Raw genomic sequence first — 12,082 nt, 5'->3', positions numbered from 1 at the left:
GAGGTACAATCTTCTGAAAGTAATTCTGAGTCAAATAAGAAGCTGAGATGGTTAGTTCTGGAGAGTGACACTAAAACTGCTGTAAAAAATAGAAAAAAAGAAGAAGAAAACTCGCTACAGGTGCATCAGTCTGAAAGAAGAGCTGCTGATGTACCTTGATGTATGAGGGCTTGGCTTACCATGGAACTTCAAATCCCATAGATTGTTTCTTTCCAGACACTGTCATTTTGGTAACCTTTGGCACAATTTCAGATTCCATTCTGGCTGACTGGGAATCCCTTGTTTTTCCTAGTAATAGACAAAAAGTAAGTCTGAATTTAACGTTGTGACTAACAGGTGTTATATATATAATTTAACAAATTACATTACTTCTCTTCAATCCAAAGATACCAGGCTGTGATGATGAATTCTCAAATATCAGTATCTTACATGCATATGTTACATATTTATTCAAAATAATCTACAAACAGTTATATTTATTGTGAAAATCTCATCTGTATCTCCAAGCATTCATGACACCTACACCATTCAAGAACTTTGATGCAGGATGCCAGAAGCATTTAATGCAATATAAGGATGAAGAAACACTTTGCAGCTGCTCATGAGCTGATTAGGTTAATTCTTATTTAGAGGGTGGGTTTTTTTTTGCCTTAACATTGTTGAGCCTCAAGGCTAATGTAAGGTAAAAAAATATGTCTACTTCAGGTACTGCTAGCAGCAGCACAAACTATGTGTGGGCTACCAGGTCTTCCCTGAAACCTGGAAACAGCTGTCTCGTGTTGAATTACAGCGAAGCAGCCAAGCAATACCCAAAAGCTAGCTAATATAAAGGTTATTTAGAAATAATTACCAGAACTGAGTAACTTAATTACTTTAAAGGTATCAATTTTTACCATAACTTAAATGAAAACACAGTTACAGTAAGGTTCATTCTTAATTTTGTGAAACTACAGTTTCATAACTAGTAGCACTACAGTGCTATTAGTTTCTTGTCAAGCTGTAAAAAAAAAAAAATTATTTACTCTGGGGAGGGGGAATTTGAATAAAAGTAGTAAATTAGCTCTTTTCTTTCCACAGCTTCATCTTTAGTATGTTAGGATCCCTTCTCCCTTCAAGAAAAAAAAGACTTCCAGCTTTACAGTGTGAGTGACAGCAGCCATACCTTGTGTTCTGAAGTGGGGTTGGAACAAGATGATCTTTAATGTCCCTTCCAACCCAAACCATTCTATGATTCTGTGTTATACACACAGGAAAGCAAGACAATAGCCTGAATTCAGAATTAAGCTGCAAGTTTTAAACAATCTTGACATACAGATACATCTGAAAACTAGAAAAATGCCTCTACTCTTCCAGTAATAGAACAATTCAGATAGAGTCAAGTGAATACTTATATTGAATCACAGGTTAATCTTTTAAGTATTTTAGGTTACTACTGTAAGATGAACTGTTGGAGTCACTTGGTCCTACTCATTAAGGTTAACTCTTTATTGCGTTCTAAAGTATGATGGCTATACCTTTAAGATCACAGACTCATAATGCTTTGCAGGTTATACATAAGTTGCAATCAAGGCTGATGAAGATTTCAGTTAAGGAAACAGAATGCCACAGATGTGTCTATCATAGACGGCATACCAAAAACGCTTTTGCACAACTTTTTCTAAACAATCACACTATAGATTGAGACAATCTTATTTAACTGATGACTTGGTCTTCATCTCCCTCATCTGCCTTATCTGTTGATACTCATTTTATTTATGTGTCACCTGGAAGTCTCTGGAAGAGGTAGTCTGTATATGTATTATTAATAGTTGCATACCAAGTACACTGTAAATCATGAAAAACAGTAAGAGAAATAAAGGCAACAGCAGAAATCATGGATTGCCAAATGCACAAATTATGTAACTGACAAACAAATAGTAAAGATTCAGAATATAAAATTCTCAGATCACTGGACAAGGACTACTAATTAAGCACAAAGATTTTGCTTCATCTTCAAGCTCCTACATAGGTCACCTACAGCATTTTTTTAGTAAGTAGTCAATATCTTGAGTTACAGTAAAAATTACATTACTTTTGTTGCAAACTTGGTATGTTTTTTTCCACGTCAATTCTAATAAGTTTCAAGTAGCCATCACTTTCAACTGCCAGTTAAACATGAATGCTTTACCTGTCATTTGAAAGCTGAATTGCAGTTAATTCTCAGAAAACACCATGTTTGAAATCTGGCTGCTAGGAACTAATAATTACAAAAAACACAATGAAATTGAAATGAGCTTAGTTGAAAGAAACCAAGATAACAATTCATATCATAGAACTTGAAAATAACTTGCAACCTACTAGCAACATTTGCTACGTTTGATCCAAAATCAAAAGCCAAAGGTTTTAAAAAATACATCTTCTCCCATCAATTTAGAAATTAAGCTTCACTCTGTACAAATACTGTTGGGGTGTTTGACACCGATCCAAAGTTAAATGTACAAGCAGACAAAATACATTTAACGAATCAAGTATTTGACACAGAAAACACAGAAATTTAAAGCTAGAAATTAGGAAACACTAGAAGTTGAAAGAAGATACAGAAATAAAATTACAAAGAGCAAGAGAAAGTAAAGTTATTGTCCATCCACAGCATTGACAGTTTGGGTGTTTATTTTGTTTATTTATTTTTGTAAAGCATTAATATTTCAGCATAGGTGAAGCAAGGAAGCAGACCAGGATCATATAAAGGCAAACCAAACCACAGAAGATAATCCTGGAATGGTAGCATTCAAACAGATGCAAAGACAATGCAAGAATTATTAGTAACACTACTGATAGAAGCGTCAAATATAATTTTCTGACCTCAATGTTTTATAATCAAGTACAATAAAATCAAGCAGCGCATTTGAGATAAGGAACAAGTCTGTCTTTTGTGCACTGCAGGTACCATTAAAGATTAATAATTATGGGCTTCATTACGAAGGACACAAGGCCGGGAAAGGAGTATACTTTACTATCTAATCTATAGGGCACAGAAGAAAACTGCATGATAAATTCTTATCTGCTTTAGCAGGCAAAGCAACAGCTATTCAGCACTTAACAGATCGTATGCAAATCCTTAAACTGCACCTTAGAACTAAAAGGAAGTCAAGGCACAATGCTGATATAATTCTTAAAACACTTCTTAATCAACAAGCAGAGTATCCTATGGCAACTGACGTGCACTACAAACCTGGAAAAGTGTAGGAGCAGTAATCCAAATCTGATTAGGACAAGAGCAGCTATGAGGAAAATTAACCTCTGAAGGGAAGGATGTATAGAATATGTAATCTTTTGCCGAGAAAGGCTTCATCAAGTTCTTCAGGCCTACTGCCATTTGGGCATTCTTAAACACATACCTAAGCAATGTGATGACAATACATTTCCTAAATCAAGCATATACATAAAAATAAAACCAAACACAGATACACCTTTCATAAACTCTTAAGGAAACCCCAGTACCTCCTTGCTACATTTCACTTAGTCCAGCATTGCAAAAAGCAAAAGTAAGGGTCGATCACATGTAAGGAAATGCATCGATTGGCCAATGGTGTCAAATTGCAGAGCAAGAGATTTTACTGAAGAGGACACTCCACAAAAATTTTGGCAATTCAGTAACTTAACACTAGGAAAATTAAAAGAAATTTTCCTTCCACGAAAATACAAAGTATAAATTCATAAATTATAAAAACGTAAAGGCTTGTCAGCATGAGACGTCTCACAATTCAGAATGTTTAAAAACCAAAACTTCCAACCTATTTTAAGCAAAGTAGTTTTCAGACGGATCTTTGGTATTTAGACTGCACTGACATCAGGTTACCTAGACTGTAGCTACGAGTCAAACACTATTACAAAACAAGACATGCACTCATGCATCTTGTCTTAGTATTAAATTAGGACGAGCCCGATACCAAAGGGAACAGACACACCTGCACTGACATTACTCCAGTACAACTATGGCAATGCGTGACAACTTGACAGTGAAAGTTCTCTTTCCTTTATTATTCTTCTCTTTGCTCTTACCCTTCCTGTGACTGACACTTGGTCTTCTGCCTTAAAACCCTTTTGATTTAGTCAAAAAGTATTACTAATGACACCTGCTGTAACTTCAAAATTATTAAAAGTACAACCCCAAAATCTGATGGCACAATAAAGTGTTTGCAGACTGATGAAGACGACATAGGCACATATATACGCAGGAAGCAAGTAAAATATAGGGACAGTCTTTAAAAATGAAAACGGTCTCTCTGCCTGTTCAAGCTGGAATAGCAGAAGTGTACGGATATAGTCAACCATCTTCCTTTACTGTAAGCAACTCCCTAGATTTTGGATTTCCTTTGTAAAAATGGTTGTAAGGAGTACCTGTGAAAGATTTAGACAAACAAATCAAAAGATTATTTTGGATTCTTTATCATACATAACAGGCGTGAGAAGTTATTTTTTCAGTTTTTGTTTGTTTATATACTTACTTTGAAAGTAACAGGAAGATAAAAATTGGTCTTTTCTCTAATTCTGTCGGAGGTATGGAAGTTATTTTTCAGTACTTGGAAGAGTTGACTGTCTCTGTTCCCAGGCAGTTTAGAGGTGCACAAAAACAACAGGAGTCTGTTAAACAACCACCATCTCAAGAAAGACATGTTGATACCCAGGGAAGCAGGGATATCGGCTTATTTGGAGAAAAGTATACTAGCACTGGGTATTTAAATCCACACTGGCTTTGTTCAAACAGCCGTACCTTTTCAACAACAGAAACAAAATGCCACTGTTTTCAATTCCTATACACAGAGGCTTCTCCTCTCAATCTGTCTTCCCCTCATCAAGTTGTATAATTGCACTGAAACTTTAAGCTCAACTACACCATGGCACAGAGATCCGGCTTCTGATATGATGAACCAGAATATTCAATATGCCTGAATTCAGCTTGAAAAACAATAAAGGCAGAATGTCAGTATGTGAGGCATGTCTTTAGTCTGTGCTTTTTCAGATGGCAATCCCATTTAAATAAATCCATGTCTACACACAGAACAACTACTAGCAGTGTATAAGCACTGGCAAAGGAATGCACCTCCAAGGGAATTATGTGCTAATTAACTGTAGCCAGATTGCAGTTTCTTTTTCTTTAAAGCTTCAAGTCATTTACATGCTCTTGAAATTGTTACTTGGTTTATATTTATTCTTTTATTTTCAGAAGTGGTATGAGCACTTAAAGAAGAAGGCTGCGCATTATTTCAATTTTGAATGCAGCTGGGAAACCTAAAAGCTATTGACACTTAATAAACAGAATTTATTTACTTAAGCAGGTCCTCCTAGCGCTGTCTAAACCAACACTACCATGGAAAAATACACATCTAACACCATGCCTTCTGATCTAGAAGATACAGTTTGCATCCCTTACTCTGCTGCAGACTTTCTATATAACCACAAGCAAGCCACTTAACCTTTGTCTACTAATTATACAGCAACAGCTACCAACTGCATAAAAGAAAGAAAAAAAAAAAAAAAGACAGTGCACTGGTTTTGTGCACCAAATCATGAGCTTGTTCCAAGTACATTTTGTGACTCACTTATTAAAAAAATAAAAATATTTTTGCATAGACTACTGGCAGTGCAACTATTGAGTGTATTAGTAACAACAGAAGCACAGGCAAGACACACTTCAGCCTGAAAAGCAGATTTAATAACTGAGGCCTCAATAAAGATAATTCCCTTCCTATATGCTGTGCTATGATTTAAAACTAATTTTAAGGCCCTACAATTGTGAAAATATTACAAATATAGACTACATGAGACAACCAGGTGCAGAGATGCCAGTCTGATTACATACAATTTTGTGCTGAGAAGCATGTATCACCTGTTTGCCCACACATATGTGGGTTCATATTAACATCTAATACATACATCCATCCATCATTGTAATCAGCTATTTCAAAATTTTGACTGTAACGTATCCCGGTTAACAAATTTCAAACTGTTTATAATCGTTCTATTTGTGCCATAAACCTCACCAACTTCTAGCCTTTCATTAAAAACTTTAATTTGCCTTAAAAATAGTAGAACTGTATTTTTCTGCCTTCAAATTTCACAGCAAATAGGAAAAACAATAACACAAGGAGATATAAACATTTGTCAAATTAAAGAGATACACTACTGAAAATACTTATTTTTTTTAAATAATTCAACTGACTTATTTGACAGTCATAAAATCTACAAAATGCTGTAGGACATGGCAGCAACTTGCAGCACAGTTAAGTTTGCCACAGAGCACCCTGGGATGTTCAGTGGCAGTGCTACTGAGTATTAGCATTATCAACACATCATAGTGCTGGGAATAGTATCAGAAGTCCGGGATTCTCAACCATGTCCTACCGGTACATAACACGACTACTGAACTTAGAACATCCCAGATTTCCTAAATTTAAACCTTTAAAACATTGTGCCTGCATATAATTTGCTGCGCACTCATCACCGTAGCCCATCATTTACATTTCTTTGGATGTAACAGCAGTGACAAAGTCTGCTGCACATGTCAGAGGTTCAACATACAGAAATCCTCTCTTATGCAAATGTATAAAGCAATATAGGATAACTGGGAAAGGAAAAATTATTTAGGAAAGTCTCTCCCACTTCTATGATCCCAGAAGCATCAGCAGCCCTCCAAGGAACACCTCCGATAGCAAAGAAACACCACCTAGCTCTAATAAAAATGACATGTGAAAAAAATTCTAAATAAAATGTTACTTTAGTATTTAAATTATACCAGCTCAAAGTGCTCGCTTTCAGGAAAATGCACGACATTATACTACTACGAACCACAATATACAAATGGATGCTACTGAACATCCACAGCACCAGTGCTGAGACACAGCCATTCTAAAGACACTACTGAAAACAATTCTCCAAACAAGAACACAGAATTTTTCTTTTTAAAAGAGAGGTTATTTCCTAATAGAAACCACAGTCAGGGGTTTTCCAGGTAGCTTCGTCTTGTTGTTATAACTATTACCTTCTCTGCAAAGTTTCAGATGGTGAACATGACTTTTTTCTTTTTTTCATGAAACCGGGAGTAGGCATTTTCACTGAAAAATGCTGAAAATAAAAATGTCTACTTGCACCTAACTACAAGAACTTTTTTGTTTTGTTTTTAAGGTTTGATACAGCAGGAGAGAGGAGGGATACAGCAGGCTATTGAGTGGTATTTCTGAGTATGTCCAAGATGGGCCAGTCCCCTGTGGCCCACAACAAACAAATAGCACAACTTGTTACCCCAAAACTGAAGTTCCAGAAACAGTTTGCTTCACTACATGCAGCGGGAACAACTGGATGTGCAGCAGGCACAGTGAGAAGGGCTGGCAGCCTCGCCTGTTATAGTCAGCTGGCACTTCTCATTGCTCGGGCTTAATTTCAATGCTTGTGACTTTCAGCAAGTTGAACTCTTTAGTCCAAAAATTAATTTGTTCAAGTGAGGTACCTGCCTGGGGCTGACATTTTTTTTCCTTCCAGACAGAGAGAACAGGGAAACTGGAAGAGAAAAGATCAGACAGAATGGTTTATTTTCAAAAACGGCACCTGAAGAAAAAATTACCTGCATAAATGAAATCCTTCCAGTGATCTTTTCACCTGAAAATCCACTCAATTTGGCCTTGGAAAACAGTTTGCACAAGCTCTTATGGCTTAAGTTTCAACAACTAAACCCCCAAAATACTTCATCAACATTCAATATGTAGCTGCTGTGGCTGTATTTGACCAGGCTGGACTTGGTTGTGTCACCTGAAAGCAAATCCTACGTCTCCTGTGGTCTCCGTAGTTTCCTACCACATCAGTAAACCGGAGGCGTGAATCTGCCTCAGATAATCATAAAGTAAACAAAACTTGGGGGCAAGAGAGAAAACCAACAGTGAGCACTGGCAAGCTGCAAGACTCTCAAGCAAGCAGATTATCAAGGATAGACAAGGACTACAAGAATGAAAATCAATAAAGCAGAGATGATGAAATGAAAACTACAGTGACCACAAAAAGATTGACAACATTAGTTAACAACCTAACTTGGGGAAAAACTGTGTGTAAGGAGAGTGAGAAAGTAAGAGGCCACATACTCAGTGACAAGTTACACGCAGAGCTAAACATGAACCAAGAAAGCAGAAGAGGATCAGAACTGAAAATGAACACAGCTATGGATGGAAAAAAGTGAACGTGGAAAATAATCATGGCCAATGACTGGAAAATAGGTAGGAAACTAGGAATGGCTAGATAAGGAATTGGGAATGATAAAGTGGAAAAATGGTATTGCAGTGAAAAACTTGGAACGACAGGAGGAAATGTGTTTAGGGCACAAATGGAAATAAAAAAAATCTCAACATGACTAAATAAATTAGAGCATGACAAGGACAGAGACATTGACATTAGATCAGGTTGAAGTGGATGGGGTGGAATGTGTTGTAACAAGGCAATAACACATTTTCTTTCCTGCCTGGAACTTAGCCAAAATTTCTGGAGTCTCACCATCTCTCTTGCCATCAACACTTCTTCGTCAACTGAAGCCAAATGATACGGAATACAGCAGTCCGCTACTGCTGCAAACTTTTGCTCTTCTTACCAAAAACAAATACCTTCCCATTGAACTCTTCTGGCCATCAGAACTTATTCAAATCACATGTATTCAAATACTCAAACAGCATAAAATTAATGTTACCTTTTAATAGCTATATTATAGCCTATATAAATAAGCTATAATAAAAAATAAGCTATTTTTTCTCTGTGATTCTCTATTGCAACCATTCCATTGAATGGTGTTCATTTAATTTAGAATTAAAAGAATCTGATGTCCCACAGAAACCTAATGTCTCAGAGAATGGTAAAATATGTTTTTATATAAAACTTTTTACTGACCTCTGTTACAACTGGGAGCATTCAGTGTTTTAGCAAATTAAACTTGTATGTCTCAGTACCTGGATGCTCAACACAACATTCTAATCAGCATTTATCTGTAAGAAGTTATGTTTAAGCAACACATGTCAACAAAGGAAGGCATAGTTAAGCTTTATATGTAGACCATTGGTATGGTCTTTCCAGAAACACAGGTAATTGGTCTGGTTTACGTTCACAATTAATATATTAGGGGAAAGAAAGGTACTGGAGTAAAACTCAAGATTTCCAGTTTCACTAAGCCAATACTAAGCCCCGTGTAAAAGAACGGAGATCTGCTGTACAGAAAGGCAGACTGGTATATGTGTGTGTGTGTGTGTCTGTTTTCTTCTAGAGATTACACAAACATCAGCTGCCTCCGTTTGATGTTTCTGATACGTAAAATTGCAGAGGTCCAATAGGAATTCGCAACAATCAAAACAGCGACTTTCTCATCCGTCAAGTTTTTGAAAAGAATGTCCCTGTGGTATTTCTCATGCCTACTGCTTACAGTTAAATGGACTAAAATCCAGTCCTTCACATCATCGTAACTCAGTACAACTCATCCTGTAACTACCGAAACCTTATTTGGGGGAGGTGTATTGCTTTGCACTCTAGCAATGCCAACAATGCCCCTTCTCAATCCGTAACTGAAGTTACGATCTGCTGTAAAAATAATTTATTAGACATTTGCAGTTGTTCTGTAACAGCACCTTTACTCCCCCACACATGCACAACCGTAAGTCGTTGGTGGTGTTTTCTAATTCAACGAATTTTTCTTAAATGACTGTGAATTGTCTTTCACTGAGATTTAGAAAAAGCTCAGTCGGATATTTCTGAAGTGCAACTTCCTACCATAAATGGTCATGTAAAAAGCAGAGTCAGCACTATGGGCAGGATAACCCTAAAAAGATACCCCCTTTAGCCAGTAACTTAATTGAACAGAATACACAGAGTCCATGCAAATTACCAGAATTTCTGTTAAAACCCTGGCCCAAAATGAGTACGTAAAACTGAAAGTACAATATGTACATTCTATTACAATTATATTGAATTTCCAAAAATAACAGACAGCAATTTCAGGTTTAGTTCTTAACTAGTATTATAATGCCAGAGGATGGTGCTATTTGCCTGCACATCATCCAGGTAATTCAGAAACAACATCACGCCTTTTATACATCGACGTTACGCCTTTTATACATCAACGTTACCTATGCAAGTACATTCCTTTTGACTGCATTGCAGGAGTGCAAGCATTCTACAAAAGAAAGCTTTCCTGATCCACAACATCTATTTATGCACCAAAATTACTCCAGTATGAAACAGAAGTTTAAATGTAAGAAGAATAGTGAACAAAAAAAGCATACTAGCAAGTTGATAGTACATTAAAAGTAAAATCACCTTATATCTGTTCAACTCTTTCATGACCATTCTGCACATTTTCTCCAAAAACTTAATGAGACAGCCTTTTAAAGTTGCAGAAGGAAAAATACATTTACTAGTTGTGCACAATTAAGTATGTTGAAGCTGCAAGTATCTCAGTATTTATAAGTTCTAGAAAATTGTATTTTGCAAACTCTTAGTGTCATGAGAACTTCAAGGTAAGCTTAGCTAAAGCCCTATTTAATTTAATTTAGGTTCTCTGAATTTTCAGCTCTCCCACTCTGATGGTGACAATACAACCACACTAGACACTGACTGGGCCAGAGAGCTCACATATCTATGGGTGAATTAATAGATTTTTTTTCTTGAAAGTCAGTCAAATTTGCAAGTTTTTACTTGTCCACGCATTCACTTTTTTATTTCTCTACAAAGTTAGCCCTGTATAAGAAAAATACAATTACTTGATGGCCCTCCATGATTTCAGGGATGGCAGTGCAAATTGCAGTGTGCATAGGGCACATTTCAGAGTGGAAGATTTGTGGCCTCAGAGGACCAAAATAACCACCTAGTATTATATCAAGAATTTATCAGCTATTGAAAAAAACAGTTTAGGGACTTACATAAGACATGATTTCAAAGAATCAAAAATGTTCAACAGATTGAGTACAGTTTAAAAGAAAAAAAACATAATCAAGGTCCAGCAGTACAGCAATTATTGAAAACACTATGTATACACACACACTCTCCTTACTGTAAATTGAAACACAAATGCATTTAATAACAAAAAATTGAAATTGTTCATGAGTACAAGGGAGACAGACTCACTGACTGACATTGACTTTTGCATTTCTGTGTGCAAGGTTATGGTCATTAAATAGCAAATCCTCAGAGATGTCCCCTTTTATTCGTGATTTTTTTTTTCCTTAAAAAGACAAAAGAGAGACATACACTATTTACATATTTTACAAAAAGTCAGCCAAAGACTCTGATTTTGAAAACTATAAATGAAGATGAAAGGAAATAATGGTATGCGTTAGAATTTCATTAAAGGTAAAGAACAGTAGGAATGGTGGTATGGGATTGCCAACAGGAATGGGACTGAAAAGATGGAAGCACATTATGTGGAACAGCTCACATTTCAAGGGTTTTTACTTTGCATCGTGACAAACTGATTTCTTGATCATGCTCGCCATGCTCACCACCTCCTACTCAATAGAGATGGAGACCTCTTCCCAAGCTAGTAGTAAGGACACTTCTCTGGTATCTGGTAAAACTAGGCACAAAGTCCTTACTATAACCAACAGAAACTATAAATGATATACATATCATTTACAGCACAGTAAATGTTCAGACTCTTGACGTTTTTTTGGGTTTTGGTGGTTTTTTTTTCTTTACAGTTTGGCAAGCTAAAATCTTTCAATTAAAAAATCTTTCACTATAGACTACTAATCTACTTTGGGTGTGAGCCTCAGTTGAGAAACAACCATCTTTGTGTGGTATGTTCAGTATTTGTTCATATACGGAACTCAAAGCAGACCTATCTTGCATTTTTGGTACAAATACTTAAATGCTAGTTAGATTCTACAGTCCATAACCATAGTGGAGACTGGAACTCAACAACAACTGCTTCAGGACATTGCTGTGCTCCCATTGAAGAAAAAGATACTAAGGTACAAAGATGAATAAACTTACATAACTTCTTCTACATGAACCATAAATAATCTTATAAAAAAAAATGTGCCAAAAAGTACAGCAACTCTGTATTAGGTGCAAGTACACA

General features: G+C 36.2%; 1 protein-coding gene across 4 annotated transcripts in view; it reads right to left on the bottom strand.

The window, feature by feature from the left end:
* The window catches only part of HBS1L (HBS1 like translational GTPase), a 62,544-nt gene that overhangs the window by 25,845 nt on the left and 24,617 nt on the right, over window positions 1–12,082 (bottom strand). For all 4 annotated transcript variants that reach the window (XM_074580669.1, XM_074580666.1, XM_074580667.1 and 1 more), the window contains one exon: window positions 180–288. In XM_074580669.1, the coding sequence (XP_074436770.1) occupies window positions 180–288 (109 nt within the window). The remainder of the gene's footprint in view (window positions 1–179; window positions 289–12,082) is intronic.

This window comes from Larus michahellis, chromosome 3, assembly GCF_964199755.1.
Source record: "Larus michahellis chromosome 3, bLarMic1.1, whole genome shotgun sequence".
NCBI classification, from domain to species: Eukaryota; Metazoa; Chordata; class Aves; order Charadriiformes; family Laridae; genus Larus; species Larus michahellis.
Note: the sequence above shows the minus strand (reverse complement) of the source record. Positions and strands in the feature narration are given on the sequence as shown.